Source organism: Colletotrichum godetiae (genome assembly GCF_030913485.1).
Source record: "Colletotrichum godetiae strain CBS 193.32 chromosome Unknown BDP55scaffold_4, whole genome shotgun sequence".
NCBI lineage: Eukaryota > Fungi > Ascomycota > Sordariomycetes > Glomerellales > Glomerellaceae > Colletotrichum > Colletotrichum godetiae.
This window is the reverse complement of record NW_026851252.1, coordinates 1,701,951-1,719,319: the sequence shown is the minus strand read 5'-3', so window position 1 is coordinate 1,719,319 and position 17,369 is coordinate 1,701,951. Positions and strand designations below refer to the sequence as shown.

At 55.0% G+C, this 17,369-nt stretch overlaps 7 protein-coding genes across 7 annotated transcripts; 6 read left to right on the top strand and 1 right to left on the bottom strand.

The window, feature by feature from the left end:
• Nucleotides 1–2,069: 2,069 nt before the first annotated feature.
• BDP55DRAFT_542553 (glycosyl transferase family group 2-domain-containing protein) lies at nucleotides 2,070–4,219 on the top strand (the record flags this gene model as incomplete). The annotated part of the gene is made up of 3 exons (XM_060568321.1): nucleotides 2,070–2,630; nucleotides 2,748–2,973; nucleotides 3,072–4,219. 3 exons carry the CDS (start codon nucleotides 2,070–2,072, stop codon nucleotides 4,217–4,219), a joined length of 1,935 nt encoding a protein of 644 aa, XP_060435363.1.
• A 261-nt stretch (nucleotides 4,220–4,480) lies between these two features.
• BDP55DRAFT_690461 (uncharacterized protein) lies at nucleotides 4,481–4,807 on the top strand (the record flags this gene model as incomplete). Its single annotated transcript, XM_060576860.1, has 1 exon — nucleotides 4,481–4,807. One exon carries the CDS (start codon nucleotides 4,481–4,483, stop codon nucleotides 4,805–4,807), a length of 327 nt encoding a protein of 108 aa, XP_060435362.1.
• A 722-nt stretch (nucleotides 4,808–5,529) lies between these two features.
• Nucleotides 5,530–6,505, top strand: BDP55DRAFT_541979 (ThiJ/PfpI family protein; the record flags this gene model as incomplete). The annotated part of the gene is made up of 2 exons (XM_060568268.1): nucleotides 5,530–6,145; nucleotides 6,300–6,505. The coding sequence occupies 2 exons, from the start codon at nucleotides 5,530–5,532 to the stop codon at nucleotides 6,503–6,505; spliced, it is 822 nt and encodes a 273-aa protein (XP_060435361.1).
• Nucleotides 6,506–7,356: 851 nt separating this feature from the next.
• Nucleotides 7,357–9,027, top strand: BDP55DRAFT_541797 (uncharacterized protein; the record flags this gene model as incomplete). The annotated part of the gene is made up of 4 exons (XM_060568254.1): nucleotides 7,357–7,443; nucleotides 7,576–8,055; nucleotides 8,117–8,762; nucleotides 8,822–9,027. The coding sequence occupies 4 exons, from the start codon at nucleotides 7,357–7,359 to the stop codon at nucleotides 9,025–9,027; spliced, it is 1,419 nt and encodes a 472-aa protein (XP_060435360.1).
• Nucleotides 9,028–9,899: 872 nt separating this feature from the next.
• BDP55DRAFT_542002 (kinase-like domain-containing protein) lies at nucleotides 9,900–12,476 on the top strand (the record flags this gene model as incomplete). The annotated part of the gene is made up of 5 exons (XM_060568272.1): nucleotides 9,900–10,110; nucleotides 10,165–10,660; nucleotides 10,691–10,894; nucleotides 10,955–11,438; nucleotides 11,742–12,476. 5 exons carry the CDS (start codon nucleotides 9,900–9,902, stop codon nucleotides 12,474–12,476), a joined length of 2,130 nt encoding a protein of 709 aa, XP_060435359.1.
• Nucleotides 12,477–12,754: 278 nt separating this feature from the next.
• BDP55DRAFT_541884 (endonuclease/Exonuclease/phosphatase) lies at nucleotides 12,755–14,308 on the bottom strand (the record flags this gene model as incomplete). The annotated part of the gene is made up of 1 exon (XM_060568258.1): nucleotides 12,755–14,308. One exon carries the CDS (start codon nucleotides 14,306–14,308, stop codon nucleotides 12,755–12,757), a length of 1,554 nt encoding a protein of 517 aa, XP_060435358.1.
• Nucleotides 14,309–15,623: 1,315 nt separating this feature from the next.
• Nucleotides 15,624–17,366, top strand: BDP55DRAFT_647667 (WD40-repeat-containing domain protein). Its single transcript, XM_060573798.1, has 2 exons — nucleotides 15,624–16,442; nucleotides 16,531–17,366. The coding sequence occupies exons 1-2, from the start codon at nucleotides 16,033–16,035 to the stop codon at nucleotides 17,180–17,182; spliced, it is 1,062 nt and encodes a 353-aa protein (XP_060435357.1). The 5' UTR covers nucleotides 15,624–16,032; the 3' UTR covers nucleotides 17,183–17,366.
• Nucleotides 17,367–17,369: the final 3 nt, after the last annotated feature.

Genomic DNA, 17,369 nt, shown 5'->3' with positions numbered 1-17,369 from the left:
CGTAATTCGATGTCGATTGGTCATCAGCAACAGGGCGGATGAGAAGAAAGAAAAAGGGACAAGAGGCACAAGTTCACAACGATACATCCTGGCTGTACACAGTGTTCACGATTGACCGCTTACTCGGTAATTTCTTACTTCTCATTTCCCGCGGGGCGATTCAGTACAAGCGCAGAAAATTCCCAAGGCAACCAGACCTTGTTCGTATATCCGTGCCATCCCTGCCGCTTTCCATGGGCCCACGTCTCTTTTCGCGCTAAAGTAATTATCGAGGCAGAGGATGGGAGTGAGGCAGGCGCAGAGGCAGCCCACTAGATGCGATGCGAGCGGGCGAGATGCACTAGCCTCAGCACGGCATACCCCAGGCCCTTACCGCCCAGGCCAATCAAAGGCGATCTTCTCCTCTGAAGAGCCAATCATGATCCAGAGATTCATCCAAAACCAGTCTAGTCTGGTTTCTGGCACACTGAGACCATCTCGACCCTCGCTCTGTTTCTTGCTTCTCTCTTTTTTCTTTCATTGCCTTCTGCGACCTGCGACCTGCGGCCTGCGGCCTGCCTCGCCTCTTCACCAGGGCACCTTCAATCTGCTGCAGTTCTCCGGATCAAGGTACCTTAGTAACCCCCCGGTCTGTTACGGCTGCCATCACCGGTGCTAGGAAACCCCCAGCTCGTCGTCTCGCCAATCCAGAGGCTTCCACTACCCCCATTGTCCTGTCCAAGGCCCCAGTTCGACGATTTTGCAAGCTGCACGTCTTCCCACCTCCTCTTGCAGGCGGCGAGCACCTCCTCTATACCTAGGTAGTCACGTAAGGTAGGTGGTGTAGATGGTGTAGATGGTGTCTGGGGCGGTAGAAGTTCAGCATCACTTTATTGATGGCAGGCGCTATGCTCCAAAGTACCTTAAGTAGTGCCGTTGTTTTTGTGAAAATGGAAATAAAACAGAGAAAGTTGGGGGGGTACGGAGTAGAGAATGGCTCTTGGTATCCGTACATCCAGCAGCGGGTCCCTCGCACCAGAATCAGGCTGTGGCGCTGGGCCGACGCAAGTACTGGATACCAGCGACCCTTTTTCCCTCCCCACGTCCCATCTGGAACCAGTCTGGTCTGGTCCAACGCAAACAAGCTCTGAGGTGCGCGTGTGAAAGGGAAAGGGAGCAGGTACGGATACAGAGTCCAGAACAAGGCACGCCGCACGCCGCACCTCACCTCAGAGAAATCAGCGCGCCCCCTTTCTCTGCCGCCCCCCTTCGTGTCTTTGTGTCTTCATGTCTTTGTGTCTACCTTGCTTGACCTTACTGGTGAGTGGTCGCTGAGGTGGTGACTGCGTACCCGGCCTGCCTTACAATACCTGTCTGTACAAAGTATTAGTGTACCACCCGCGGGACACTGAGGTGGACTGGACTGGACCTTACCGCACCTTGCCTTAGCTTAGCAGACTCGACCTTACTGTACCCGTGTCCACCTCCTCCATGCCCAGGTCCCTATGCAAGAAATCATCCACTCTCACTACCTTGCACTTCTTCCCTCTTTCTCTCCTCCTCAGTCCGTCCCCCGAATCCATTAGTCGCTATCCTCCTCGTGAATATCATCCGACAAGACGCACTCTAATTCTTCTCAGTCTCTCCCTTTTTCACTCCTTCTCTACCCCCTCCCCCCCTTTCCTCCTGTCTGTCACCTGCTTTCCTCCTCATCCACACTCAACCCTTTCCAGAGAAAGAGTGAGAGAGCGCGAGAGACCACTATCGACCTCGACCGGTAGGGCCCCAATTCTTCAGGTGCCATTCGCAATTTCGGCCCAGAGGTTTCCTGATTCTCGTCCTCCGCCCTACTTCCCTCTTCATTCCTCTCTCCCTCTCCCACTTGCTGTCTGCAGTTCTTGGTCTCGCTCTCCCTCGAGCAAACCCCCCAGTCAGGCTTCGCACATCTTTCCAAGCCTCTTATCGGGTGCTTGCCTCGGCAGACAGACAACGTCGCCTTCCGTCGTCGACCTCCCGCAGTTATCGCCTCTTCGTCGACATTTCTATCGCTGGCAACGCGCCTCACCGAAGCATCATCTTCGGCCGTCACCATGTCATCGATTTTGGCCTGGGCCTCGCGCCGCGTTGGCGGCTTGGCCATGCTGGGCTTGTTGGGTCTGAGTTACTGGGTTATCTCAAAGGAATCAGCCGCTTCGGCACACAACTATTTGCACGAGGACAGCCTTAGCTCTTCGACCTCGACTACCAAGGGCGCTGGTATTTGGACCGAAATCTACGCCTACTACTGCTTGTTTATCCACATTCTCGTCTTCGCGTTCCCTCTCCGATGCTGCTGGGCTGTCTTTGACATGACCCGCCAGCTGAAGAAGATCGCTCGCAACAGGACACTGAGAGACTACAGGCTCTCCCACCGTCGCCGTGGTTCCTCAACCTCTTTGTCCAGCTCTGAGACCCTGACGTCCTCCCACGGTGGGTCTGCGTCTAGCAGCGAAGCTGGCGACACCGAGCCCGAACTCTACACCGATGGTGATGCTGAACCCGACCGCGTCATCCACGCTATTATCGTTCCCAACTACAAGGAGGAGATGGACACCCTGAAGGAGACTCTCGAGGTTCTGGCTTCGCACCCTCAAGCTCGCAGCTGCTACGATGTGAGTACCTTCTGACACCCACTTGGCCGAATAATTCGCCTGGTCGTCGATCACCGATCTAGCGACTACTTTCGCTCTCATTTGATACGCGTGCAAAAACTGACACCTGCCTGCTAGGTCTACTTGGGAATGGAACAACGCGAGCCCAACGTCGAGCTTAAGGCCATGACTCTCATTCAGGAGTTTGTCAAGAAGTTCCGCAGCATTGACTACACCATTCATCCGTCCGACATCCCCGGTGAATCTGCTGGCAAGGGAAGCAACGTGGCTTGGGCTGCCCGCAAATTGAGCCAAAAATATTCAATGACCACCCGCAAGGATGTGATCATTACGGGTCTCGACGGTACGTGCGCATGTCAGATTCTGAGAATCTGCCGCAGTCAATGTTTCCAATTTTTGCGCATGTAGGATGATTCGCTGACAGAAACGTGGGGTGTACAGCCGACAGTCACCTCTCATCCAACTTCTTCGCCTTACTGACTACTATGCACCTGGCCTATCCCGAAACAGCAAAGACCACCATGTACGCGGCTCCAATCATCTTCGACCGTAATGCCCACAGTGTTCCCGCCATTGTCCGTGTTGCCGACATCCTTTGGGGTGCCGGTGGAATGTCGGGACTGTACTCTGGATCTACGATCGCGCCTCCCACCTCCGTCTACTCTGTCCCCTTGGAACTGGTTGACCGCGTCGGCGGCTGGGATTGCGATAACGAGGCCATCGGAGAAGATTTGCACATGTACCTCAAGTGCTTTTTCGCGCTCAACGGCAACTTGACCGTCAGAACCGTCGTCAGCCCCGTCAGCCAGAGCAACGTCTGTGGTGATGGCTCCAAGGGTCTTCGCGGTATCTACTCGGATATGCAGGCTCGTTACAAGCAGGCAATGAGACACATGTGGGGTGCTCTCGACTCTGGATATGCGCTCCGAAAGGTCGTCGAACTTTGGCAGGAAAGGAAGCACACCTCTCGCGCTTTCCGTCCGCTGCACAACTCCACGGGCGACGCTTCCGACGTGTACGTTCCCGAGACGCAGCTGGACCAGCAGGACCCCGAACAGCCCAGAGAGAGCGGTGTCTTCTCCGACGTTACCCACGACACATTGCAGTCTCCTAACTGGGAACGTATCGTCTACCTGTTCCACCGTCTCTTCGAGGCTCATTTCCTCCCCCTTCAGATGACCATCTTCGTCATCTCCTCCACTCTGTACGTGTGGGTCACGGAGGGCAACAAAGAAGTGGCACACCTCAGCTGGATTTTCGACGTGTGCAATATTCTGCGCACTTTCGGTTTCATGGAAATTGCTCTCTACTTGTTCTTGTATGAGAGCTTCCATCGCATCTGCGTCAAGTCCCGCCAACGCGAGATGACTGAGGCTGGACTGTCTGATGGCATGAACTTCTCTTACCGCAACGTCAAGAAGAACTTCATTGACTACGCAATGGTTCCGCTCGTCGCTCCCCTCTACGGTGCTATCCCTTGCGCCCAAGCGCAATTGTGCCACTTCTGGACGCTGGACCTGGTCTACTCGGTCAGCAAAAAGGTCACGCGGCAAAGAGCGAAATCCCTCACGGCAGCCGAAATCGCGTAACGACAATTATTTCCTTGTTAACTTTTATCTACCCTTCGACAGGACCGCGCCCTCCCCGCGGAGGCGTCGACGGCTCACATTATTTTCCTTCGATTCGACGCACAGCCCAATTCCAGGAAGACCCACCAAGCGGCGGTTTTTAACTCGATTACGTGTTTGAAGAAGTTGGGGCTCCCAAGAGCCTCACGTGTAAATAGATGAGGGCATTCTTGATATGCATGGCATGGCATGGTATCGGCATTCTAGAGATTTCGGGGATTCATGGGGCCTCAAACCGGAGTTCTCGGAGCAATACGCAGGAACTTGACGAGCGAGAGAGCCGTCCAAGTGCATTCGTTTATATGGAAGACGAAGTGGAAACGAAGGAGTCGGACATATCCAGGCCAGCATGACGAGGCTCACCCACCAGCGGCAGGAAGATGCCGGGATGGTGACGAAAGACGACTGCATCCGCTGGGGACGGGACAAGCCCAGCAGGAACAGCTGACAATGGGCTTCAAAGAGAAACATGGGAGGCCGACACAAACAGAATCCCGGAGCCCATTAATTTGGACGAGTCGTATAATATTTAATCTTGTGTGTACATAGAACGATTCATGATCATGGCAATTGACGCTAAGACGTGGATTGGACGGCGTGGTTAACAGGAAGAACGTTGCCACGATAAAATTGATGTGAATTATACATTATTTGCAACCGCCATGCCAGTGACTTTGGTGACTTGAGTTTCAACTTCCATGCTGTGCTTCCTGGATGAACATGTTTCGTCATTGTGAGATGTCGGTTCTGACGTGTGGTTCCTAGAGTCACCCGGAGAAAGCTCCGTGATTAGCTGCACTGAAATTGATCGCAGCCGATTATTCGAGATGCCCCCGATAGGGGCAGCAGTGTACGAGAAGTCCATCCAAGTCAGCTTACTTACAATGAATGATCATCCGTCAGACGGACCACTGAGGCCGAGCCGTTAGAAAACCCGAAGCCTCTCGGAAGTTAAGGGAGAGGGCCCAATCAGGTTCCGCGGCTGCAGCCACCGGCGGCTCAGCGTCCCTTGCTTGGTGGTGCATGGAATCTATTGACTGTGCCGATGGACTTCCGGGCCGCGAAGTGGAGGACGGCGCCTTCGGTGTTGGAGGACGGAGTTGGGGGCTTGATGGGCTTTTTTGCTCGTGTATAAAGATATGGGCATGGCCATGATACCTTGACGATGATACCGAGACAGTCACGACTTATCAAAGACAAGGTCGAACCCCTCTAGCCACCCATTCAGGTTATTGCTTCACCCTTTTCACAAATAAATACGGAAAAAGAAAATGGCAGGCGGTACCGAGGTGGTTAAGATCGGGGTCTTTATCCCATCTGAGTGCCAGCTCCTCGACATGGCTTGCATAGACGTCCTATTTATGATGTCGAGAGAGTACCTGGGTGGTCTACCCATGATACCCAAACACATTCCAGAACTGGCGCCGAGCGTAGAGATCTTTTACATTACTGCAAAGGCCAGCAGCCCGAATTTCAACCCGGACCCGGGCCCGGATAGAGCAGAGCACCGCCGTCCTTTGCTCCTCCCCCTCACAGCAGGCGTCAAGATCCAGCCCACACACGACGTCTCCAGCCCGGAGGTACAGCCGGGCATGCTAGATATCTTGCTCGTGCCCGGACCGGATCCGGGGGCGAGCTGGGATGAAGATACGCTGGGATTCTTGAGGGAGCATGTTGTTCAGGAGGAGGAGGAGGAAGGAAGGAGGACGACGGATGTGTTGAGTGTTTGTACGGGAGCGTTTTTATGCGGTGCTGCGGGGGTTTTGGAGGGAAGGAAGGTATGCGGGCCGAGAGGGTTGCAGGATATTTTGAGGAAAAGGTTTCCGGGGGCCATGTTTGTGGGGGATGAGTTTCGATGGTGTCGGGATGGGAATTTTTGGAGCTGTGGTATGTTTTCCCCTTCATCTTTCGTTCTCTCTCTCTCTCTCTCTCTCTCTCTCTCTCTCTCTCTCTCTCTCTCTCTCTCTCTCTCTCTCTCTCTCTCTTCTTCTCTTCTCTTTGTCCATTGTTTGGTTTGCTAAAGATTCTTTGTATATCACAGGGGGTATCACGAACGGGAACGATCTGGTGGCAGCGTACGCTCGGAGCAGCGAGAGGCGCCTCTTTCCCGTGCCGATTGTCGAGATTGCGTGTAAGATGGCGGAAGTTGGGGAGAGGGGCCAGATATATGAACAGGGGCAGACGAGGTTTACTTTGGGATTTGTGTGGTTGCTCGTCAAGGCTTGGTTTGTGAAACCGAGTAAGTGAGTCAAAGAGACTTCAACAAGGGACATTTGATATTGGAAGATGTGGTGAGTTAGGAGACAAACTGGGAGAATGAGACATGGCTGCTTCCATGTAGATTGAGTAAGGCAATTAATTACAGCTAGTCTGCATGCTGGCGGAGACTCACGAACATAGAAGAGAGGCATTATCAATTTGTTAACGATGAGATCCATCTGGTAACAACAAGAACACGGATTTGCCCAACTCAAGCCAACTTACCATCGTGATCCCGTCAGACTATGTGGTGAGTCTCAATTTGATGGCGCAACAAACCAACAAAGGCGAGAAGGCAGCGCAGACTTCGTCAACAGCATCAGCACCAAGTCCAGGCAGAAAGCGGTGTACGAGTGGAGGGTGCTCACCGTCCACAAAAGCGCCGGTGAAGACGTCGTTTTGGGCATTTTTGGGGCATTTTGGAGCATTTGGGGGCAAGGGTCCAATGCAGCTCCTTCCCCAGACGCACCTTCCCTGCCGTTGCGCCTTGGTTGCCATGGCCCGATAAGACCGATAAGACAGGATAAGGCACCACTAGCGCCGCCAGCGGTGGGGTCGAGACCAAGAAAAAAAAAAAAGTTCCGTCTGGTCGTCGAGTGGAAAAAAATTTCAGGCAAAAGCTCTTCAAGTCTCAAGAGCCTTGACTTTTCTGTACAACCTCCCTCTCACACTCGAATCCCACCCCATCTTCTTCCTCTTCCCAGTCTTTCCATACCCCCAAACAACCCCTTCAAGAATAAACGGTCTTTCATTCTTGACCTCCTTGAAGTGAGATCAACAAGTGCAAGAGCACCAACTTTTACTTCCTAGATTCACATACCACCTTCACATCCAGCACAATGGCCCAGCTTCCTGTCGCTCTTTACGGGCTCGAGATCCCCGCTGGCGATGTCCTCATCCCCGCCAACCCCGACTTCCCTGCCACTGTATGTGCATCTCTCTGCCTTGTTTCTTTGCCTATGCGCACTTGAGCGCATTTTCTGTCCAGGTGTCACAGCTTGCGCTAGGCGGGCGCAGTTCACTACTTGTTCACAGTTGCTAACCTTGGGATTTCCCAGTTCCGCATCACCATGGCCGCCATTGATCCCTCTGCGGCTCCCGAGGCTGATTCTGATGGCAACATTCCTGCTGTCCCCCGCTCTACCCTTCGCCTCGTCAAGCAGCGCTTCGGTGACGACCTCGAGGCCGGCGAGGATGACGAGATCGACGAGGACTACCTCCAGTCTCTCATTGACGCCAACGGTGACGAAGACGAGTCGTCTGATGACGATGACGAGCCCAACGGAGGCCCCAGCGACCCTTCCAAGTCCAAGAAGCAGAAGCAGGCTGAGGCTCTGAAGAAGCTGATTGAGGCTGTCGGCAACGAGGAGGAGTCTGACGAGGAGATGGACGATGCCAAGCCCAACGGAAAGTCCAGCAAGAAGGGCAAGGGCAAGGCCTCTGACGATGATGAGGAGGAGGAGGAGGACAGCGATGACGAGGATGACGAGGGCCTTGACCTCGAGAACTTTGTCATCTGCACCCTCGACACCGAGCGCGTAAGTTGCGAATAGACCGTGCGAGCCTGGGAAAAGTAACTCATTGCTAACAACCGCGCAGAACTACCAGCAGCCCCTTGACATCACCGTCCAGGAGGGTGAGAAGGTCTTCTTCGTCGTTTCTGGTACCCACACCGTCCACCTCACTGGTAACTACGTTATCGACGATGATGAGGAGGAGGGATCCGACGAGGATGAGGACGACGACGAGTACGACCTGTCCCCCGATGAGCTCGAGTACGGCATGCCCGATGAGGACAGCGACGAGCTTGACGACACCGATGACCCGCGCGTCATGGAGGTCGACACCGACGAGGAGGAGGCCCCCAAGCTGGTCGAGACTAGCAAGAAGGGCAAGAAGCGCGCCGCCGAGAGCCTCGACGACCTCATCAAGGCCGACGACGAGACCAAGCTCTCCAAGAAGGACAAGAAGAAGCTCAAGAACAACAAGGGTGAGGCCGTCGCCGCCGAGGAGAAGACCACCCCCAAGTCCGACAAGAAGGTTCAGTTCGCCAAGAACCTCGAGCAGGGCCCTACCGGCTCCGCTGAGAAGGCCAAGCAGGCTGGCAAGCCCGCTGGTGGCGTCAAGGTCGTCCAGGGAGTCACCATTGACGAGCGCAAGCCTGGTACCGGCCGCGCTGTCAAGAACGGTGACAGCGTCAGTGTCCGCTATATTGGCAAGCTCGACGACGGCAAGGTCTTCGATGGTAAGCGCTGAATTTCAAATGCAAGTTTTCTGGTCGTTTCGCTAACTCTCTGTTCCTAGCCAACAAGAAGGGCAAGCCTTTCACCTTCAAGGCCGGCAAGGGCCAGGTCATCAAGGGCTGGGACATCGGTGTCATCGGTATGGCCATCGGTGGCGAGCGTCGTCTTACCATCCCTGCCAACCTCGCCTACGGCAACAAGAGCCTTCCCGGCATCCCTGCCAAGAGCACCCTGACCTTCGACGTTAAGCTCCTTGAGATCAAGTAAACAGGTCGCTTCCTCACTTAGCATGACCCCCTTTTGGCGGCGAGACGCCGATTCAGGATGCTTCCCACTGTATTCTACACTACTTGCCCGGCAGGCACGCCTTGAAAGATGGTGTGCCTCTGCTGGGCACCCGGCGTTCCAGACGCCGACCTTTCCTCGTAATGATGTGTGGCGGCGATGATTTCGCTGAGTCGCGATAAATGCGCCGTTGCCGCAATGGATAGTCTCCGACCTGTGGCTATCTGCGAAGATCCGCAGTCCCCTCGTGGGATGCGAGAAGCAGAATGTGTTTGATGGGATGACGAGGCGAGGACTTACACTGCATTAGTTGGCGTATCACAAAAAGAGTTTTCTGTTGATGTAGGAAATTTCTCTCACCGGACATGGATGGTTTTCTTCCGGTCGGTCTGTACTTAGCTCCGGTCTCCTTTTCGAAAAAACAAAGTCTCCTTACTTATTGCCTTGATCCAAACTTCCGGCGAGCGTACGCCCTTGGTGATTGATCGTGCTTGGACTTTCCTTTTGATGTATTGAGCTGTTGGGGCAGGCCCAATCTGCACCCTTTCCTCGTTGGTGAATGTCCGGAAGGGACCTTACCTGTCCTCTAGACCGAGCGCAACGCCTAAATAGCCTGGCGGCTTTTGGCAAGTCCTCTGCTGAATCCAAAGCTGAGAACAACGATGCATATCCTTCCTCGTCCCTATAGTAGGTTGCCTACATCTTCTCAGACAACCTGCCAATAGGCCAAACATCCATCATTGTAGCCGGACTGTTCGTCCGCCTCTCATTTGGACTCCCCCATTCATCACAGATCGTTATACCAACAGGTCTCGTTACCTCTTCTAATAGTTCTTCCATCGATATCAAGCATCATGCATCAACAAGTTGTCCGCAGCAGTGTCGTCGTACGTTCAAATCCGACCCCTACGGCAACGACCATAGACGCCAACCACACACTCCCAACAGACCTCGGCCCTGAAGTAGACGGCCAGGCACAGCACACTCTTTGGAGTCCCCGTTCTCGACGTCAGGCCACCCCACTGACGCATTTGTTCAGGGGGAGACATCGTCATCATCATCAAGGTAGGTAGAGATTTCTTCAAAGGGCATATCAACACCAGCTGACACGTAATGCAGACCTACAGTCCTCGGGCAGTGCTAGGTCCACCAGAAAGAACTTCATTCACAGGTTCATAGACACAAGGAGGATGCCCACCAAGCCATTGCAATCCCGCCCTCTGCGATACCCAATCGCTCAGCCTGTCACGAACCATCCACTTGGCCAACCCACCACGAACCCGCCCCCTGAGTTGGAATTTGAGCTTCCTTCGACGTCTCAATATATACCCTGGGGACAGCTGGATTGGAACCGACTCTCTGACAAGCAAAGGGTCCACACGGTCGAAAGAGCAGCAGCAGCCAGAATCTATCTAGAGAATTACTTCGAGGAGGCCTTGAGTAGTCGTCCCACACCACGTGAACAACGTATAGCCGAACACCAATGTAACATGGATCTATACGGGTGTCACCTCGGCCCGAGTGAAAGGGAGTATTACTGGAGGCTCTTCTTTGCCATGGAGACCAATTTCCTCCGTGAACAACGAAACGCCAAAACCTACAGCTGCAGAATTGCGTAGTCAACAACGTCTGGCGCTGGAATTAGTCGAGGATCAGACCTGGAAAACCTCGAGACTCTGCAAATTCTCGGGAAAGGCAGCTTCGGAGTTGTCAAGCTTGTATGGGACCGATGCCGACGCCAGGTTTATGCTATGAAGGTCATTCGAAAGTCTGACATGATTCGAAGCTGCCAAGAAGGGCACTTGCGAGCGGAGAGAGACTTTCTGGCGGCCTCTGAGAATTCGGAATGGTGAGAAGGGTCCTCTCGATGTGCTGGGAAACGCTGTTCTACCATGCTAACCGGGACTAGGGTTGTGCCCCTGATATCCAGTTTCCAAGATCCAGTCAATCTCTACCTTCTCATGGATTACATGCCAGGGGGTGACTTTCTTGGTCTTCTGATTCGCGAAAACATCTTGACCGAGTCGAGGACTCGGTTCTACATCGCCGAGATGATACTTTGCGTCGAAGAGGCCCACAGACTTGGATGCATTCACCGAGATGTCAAGCCAGACAATTTCCTCATCGGTGCCGATGGCCACCTGAAAATCTCGGATTTCGGGCTGGCCTTTGACGACCATTGGTCCCATGACACTTCTTACTACAAATGGCAGCGACAGTCAATTCTGGCCCTAACGGGTGTCACGTTAGACGGTGATGTCGAGGATCGAAAAGCCGCCCGTGATGGTGGACAGGCGAGGCGACAATCATCTCGGGAAGGATCATCAAAACACTATCCTCCATCAGAATTGCTCCGAACCAAGTTCGATGGACTCGAAAGCCCGTTCAATTTTGTCGAAACAAACGCAGACGAGATTGTGAAAGTCGACAAGCTACTTGGCTGGCGAACAGGAGAGACGCGCCGATCCTTGGCCCGCTCAATTGTTGGAACAAGCCAGTATATGGCTCCAGAAGTGGTCATGGGAGAAAGATACGATGGCAGATGCGACTAGTGGAGCATTGGAATCATCCTTTACGAATGCCTATATGGGCATACGCCGTTTCTCTCCGAGAAGGGTCGCCACTATACCAAACAAAACATCCTCGTAAGTCTGAACAGTCTTTCCCATTGAATATTTTCCTGATTTCGAGGACAGGAATATCGAAAAAGCTTGGCATTTCCTGTCGACGGACCTCCGGTCTCCAGAGTGTGCCAGCAGTTGATCAAGGACCTGCTTCGGGACAAGGACGGCCGCCTCTCTTCACCCGAGTATCGCAACCAAGATGCTCGACGGAGTTGGGAAAAGCTTCAAGGATACAAGAGGGTACCAAGTCAATACGTTTTTAATAACGACGCATCCGAGATCAAGGCTCACCCGTGGTTTCGGGGCGTTCCTTGGGAAGAAATACGCTCCAGTCGACCGGAGTGGATACCGCAAATTCAAAGCCACGCCGACTCTCACTATTTCGAAGAAGACGAGCCGATCAGCGACTGGTCTGATTCAATGGATTCCGAAATAGTGGAGCGGTCGGAGAACCTGGACGATCTCCGTCTCAGGTTTGTACAGCATGGCTTTGAAAGCGATGTGAAGGGTCTAACCACTGAGTTTGTCTCCAAACCATACGATTCATCCAAATTGAAACGATTTGATCGCGATATTGACGATCATGCCTTTTTGAAAGATGCCGAAAAGGCCTTTCTCAAATGGTACGTCAGAAGAGTCGGGCGAAAAGAACACAAGCGCCCAAGAGACAAACTGCTGCGGGACCGTTGGGTCAAGGCGGAAGTTCTTCAGATGAGAAAGCAAACAGCCTTTCTGGGTTATTCATGGCGACGCAAAGAGATGGTCAGTCGTAGGCCTGTTGGAACAGTCTACCCTATGAACTCTTGATTGGGGCCGAGGAATGGGTGGTCAGCCGAGGCGACTTTGGGCGGAGAGGCAGATTTGCAGTAGCTAACGGTGAGAGCTCGGGCTGGTTACGCGTAGAAGGTGTGCTGCGCCATCATGAGAAGGAAAGAGGAACATCAAGTATGAATAGACAATATTCTTCATTACATATTAGCCTCTCTCCTGGTGCGTGTGACACGTTGTGGGGACACCACTAACTACGCCTGGAGCCAGGGGTATCACAAGTTTCAAACTCTGCAGGACAACCATCGTTTGGGTCCTTAGAAAGACTTTTCCCTCTGTTCTCTCTCTCCCGAGACGGCACCGCGTGAATGCCTTTTGGCGTTTGTGATTTCCCATTCAAACTCCTTCAGGGCTCGGAGTTCAGAGTTGAAGAAGAGAAGTGACATGAGACCGTCAACAACACCGGCCACCAGCCCAAGACTGCTCAGAAGCATGAGGATGAAGGCGACAAAGTTGTGCGGGCTGAACCACACGGCTACAAGGCACGCTATCAAGACGGCAAACCATGCAAAGAAGTGTATCCCCCGCCAGCGCCGTTGGCTCTCCTCCCGGTGGATGTACTGACGTGTCACGGAGAGTATCTCGTCGTAGACTTGGAGTGGAAGACCTTTGCCCGGCCTTTCGGAAAGGGGGGGATTCTCGGACGCGAAGGAGTCGCGATGAGAGCTGGCTGAGGCGTCCTGAAGGTAGGAGGTCTCGTTGTCGTTTCCCGTGGCGTCAAGGCCTTGGTGTTTGTGGTCGTGGGGGGTCTGGTATGCCAGCGTTGCCTCGACGGCAAAGTGGTCGCTTAGAGAGCAGCCTAGTGTGGGATGCGGCTCGACCATGCCGACTTTGGCGCTGCGGACGACCCAGGTGCCGTCGTCTCCGCTGCTACTGCTGCCGAAGAAGATGTAATCCAGGCGTTTCCCCTTTCTGTCGAGGGTCTCTGGCGGAATGACGACGGGGTCTTTGCCCTCGCCCAACTTGTTCTGTTGCTCCTTAGACCAGCGCCAGGTGTTGTAGACGTGGTCTGACGTGGCGCCGTTTTCGCGCAGGTTGAAGTCGGCCGAGGGGACGGGCCTGCCGCGCGCCTTTTCGAGGGGGTCGTCTGCTGCGCCGAGGGACGAGTCCGGGTGGAGGACGCGCCAGGTGTCGGAGACGGGGGCGTGGGCTGTGATTATGCGGTGCGGGAGGGAGCAGGGCCGCATGTTGAAGTCGCCCATGGCGAGGGCGAGGTCGCCGCGTTGGGTGGCGGCGCGGAGGAGTTTGGACATTTCCCAGGATTGGGAGAGGCGGTGGGCTAGGTAGGTGTCGCCTGGTTGGTTTTCGGTGTAGGGGGCGTGAGTGTGGGTGTTGAAGATGCTCAGGACGTGGTCTCTCCCGGGACCGCCTCCTGCCGAGTTGTTGTCGTCATCGCCGTCTGCGGCGGCGGCGGCGGCGGCGGCGAGGCGGATGGGGATGCGGGCGCAGGCGATGCCCTTGCCGACGTACCAGTCGCCTCTCCAGAAGGCGGTCGGTCTGCCGTTGAGTGGGTAGCGGAGCATGGAGCTCTCTTCGAGGGGCCAGCGGGAGAGGATGGCGAGGCCGCCGCCAAAGGGGCCCGAGTAGTAGAACTTGGCGTGGGGCAGGACGGCGGCGGTCTCGGCGCGGATGGCGTCGTAGTCGGCGGTGACCCAGCACTCTTGGAGGGCGACGACGTGGGGCGGGTCCGGGAGGGCGGCGATGCGGCGGCCGATTTCTGCGAGGCGTTGGGGGCGGAGCTTGGAGATGTATTTTAGGCCCCAGCAGTTGAGGGTTAGGAGGCGGAGGTCTTTTGGAAGAGGGTCGTCCATTTTTGGTGGGTTTTCTGTTTTGGTATGAGGAAGTGAAGGATTTGAATGTTTTGTAATATGAAAGGGAGGAGTAATGTGGTTCGAATAAATAGAAGAACCCCGTTGAAAAGAATGCTGAAGGAATCAAAGAATGAGACGGCTTAAAGTGGATAGAGGTAAGGTAAGGTATTGGATGGAGAAAAGTGTTGAACGCGTGTAAGACGACACCAAGCTCGCCATAAGATAGGTCGGCACTTGAAGGTCGTGAACGAGTACGCCGAAGCTTCCGAAGTGGAGTGTAAGAGTGGGATCTAGGTTTCGTGATTATCGCAATGGTGAGTAGGTAACTCAGCTGGCGCTATGGCATTTGAAAAGATGAACGTGAAGTCGTATGACCGTCAAAGGTGAGGTCGGATCGTGGGGCTCTCATGAGATGGGATGAAAAGGTCACTACAACGGACGCTTGGACTTTTGGGTGACGTTGCGTTCGGTTTTCTTTTTCTGATTTCCTGGAGCTCTCCCGTTTGCGCGTGCCGGCGTGCCGGGGATTGTCGACGGAAGGGTTCCACTTATTTGCGTCTACGCGGCCGGAGAGACCCCAGATACTTCGCCATTGGCCAATCGGTACGTTAAATGGCAGCAGCGGTCTCTTATCTTAGCGGTCCCACACACTATCAGGGGAGAAGCTTGACCCCAGAATGACCTGTGTGGTGGGGACGAGGCTGAAAAGTAACCGCTAAACGTCAGTCAAGCAACCCCTGCTTCTTTTCAACGCGTCAAATGTTGCTGATCATTCGTTCTGTCCGTCTTTCATTCAGCCTTGTCATTCACTCTCCCTGACATTGCTCTTTCCTCCCACCGGTCGCCCCCGAACGAACAGCCTTTTCTACCAACACGACAAAGGGAACTGGCAAAACCCCCCTCTCTTACCTACTCGAACCTTTCCACCCAAATTTAACTTGAAAATGTCAGACCTCGGCTCTTCAGCAGCAGCAGCAGCAACGCCTCTGCCCGAACCCCCTCCAAAACGTCGCAAAGTCGTCGCTGCACACAGCACATCCGCGGCACCACGATCAAGCTCACCAGATGAGCTTAACGACACCACAGTCACCACCACCACCACAGCAGCAGCAGCCGCCGCGAAAAAGGCCACCGCGACGACGCCAACGAGAACGAAGAAGCATCGGTCCAGCACATCACGCCGCCTGTCCACCAACCGCGGCCGCCCCAGCATGACACCTAGCAGGTCTCCTAGCGAGGACGAGCTCAACGAGGCGGCATACTACTCTCGCTCCTCACACTCCAAATCCCGATCGCATTCGCACTCGAGGTCGCGGTCGCGATCGCGCACACCGAGATCGGCGACCGCCTCGCCCTCTCGCTCACGAAGCGATGATGACGACGACGAAGAAGAAGAAGACGACTCCCGCGCGGGATCACGGTCGCCCGCGTCCACATCGGGCGGGGGGAGCTCACCGCGCAGCCTCTCAGGCGCCGTCGACCGCAGGCTACGGCTCTCGTCAACCAACGGTGGCGCAGACACCGACGCGGCAGTAACGACACCCGTAACACCCGGACCCGTGAAGAGGGGCCCCGTGAGGCCGCGGTACGAGGAGGAAAGGGTGCTGAGCGGACACGCGGGGAGCCCCGTCTCGCAGGTGCGGATATCGCCCGACGGCCGTTGGATCGCAAGCGCCTCAGCCGACGGCACCGTCAAGACGTGGGACGCGGCCACGGGGGAGCACATGGACACGCTGGTGGGCCACATGGCGGGCGTGAGCTGCGTGGCGTGGAGCCCCAACAGCGAGAGCCTGGCGACGGGGTCCGACGACAAGTCGATTCGTCTCTGGGACCGGGTGACGGGCCGGCCAAAGGTCACTGCCAAGGGCGTGGGCCACATGGCCAAGGACGACGCGGCGCCTGCGGCTCATCCCATGCCGCCGCTGCGGGGGCACCATAACTACGTCATGTGTCTTGCCTTCTCGCCGAGGGGAAATATTCTCGCTTCGGGATCCTACGATGAGGCTGTGTTTCTGTGGGATGTGAGGGCGGGCCGTTTGATGCGTAGTTTACCAGCGCATAGCGACCCGGTCAGCGGTATCGACTTTTCCTGCGACGGCACGTTGGTCGTGAGTTGCTCCACCGATGGTCTCATGTAAGTTCAACCAACACATCCCCGCGCCCAACTCTTTCTTCTATTTGACTGGAAAACCTTGTCCATTAACCATGAAACACACAAACAGTCGCATATGGGACACTTACACAGGCCAATGCCTCCGCACCCTAGTCCACGAAGACAACCCCGCCGTAACGTCCGTCTGCTTCGCGCCCAACGGTCGCTTCGTCCTCGCCTTCAACCTCGACAACAGCATCCGCCTCTGGGACTACGTCGCCGGCTCCGTGAAGAAGACGTACCAGGGCCACGCCAACAACCGCTTCGCTATCGGCGGCTGCTTCGGTCTCGTCCCCGGCGAAGGCGCCTTCATCGCCTCCGCCAGCGAGGACGGCGAAATTGTGCTGTGGGATGTTGTTACGAAGGAGGTTGTCCAGCGGATTCCTACGCACAAGAAGGATTCTTCTTCGCACCGGGGAGGAGGAGGCAAGGGTGCCAGCGTGTGTTTCTGGGTTGATGTTCATGGGGACGTCATGGTTTCGGCGGGGCAGGACGGGCGGATACGCATCTTTAAGAGGGCGCTGGGCGATGGGGAGGTTGGCGGTGCTGAGGCCGTTGCTGCCGCTGTTGCTGCTGATGGTACAGAGACGAATGGAGCGGAGAAAGCGCTGACGAATGGTCACACAAATGGTGAGGAGGCCAGGGAAGAAGAAGTCGCACATGTCAATGGCACGGAACCACCGATAAAGCAGGAAGAGGACGTCGATATGGCTGGTGTATGATGGGATGTCTCACGCAGGGGAAGCTAGAGAGAGCGAGAGAGAGATGTAGAGAGGGGGGGGAGAAAACAGAATCATCTCGGGGGTAGTTAGATGGCCTGAACATGATACCAAGACACACGGACAACCGTCCTCTTGAAACCTCTTAAACGGGCAGACTTCGTTGCCAAATATGAAAACTCCAGCGGAA

Excerpts from the sequence above, each read along its gene's own strand:
- BDP55DRAFT_647667 (XM_060573798.1), top strand. The coding sequence starts at position 16,033 with ATGGACACGCTGGTGGGCCACATGGCGGGCGTGAGCTGCGTGGCGTGG. Across the intron at positions 16,443-16,530 it reads TGCTCCACCGATGGTCTCAT|TCGCATATGGGACACTTACA; the intron begins GTAAGTTCAACC and ends ACACACAAACAG.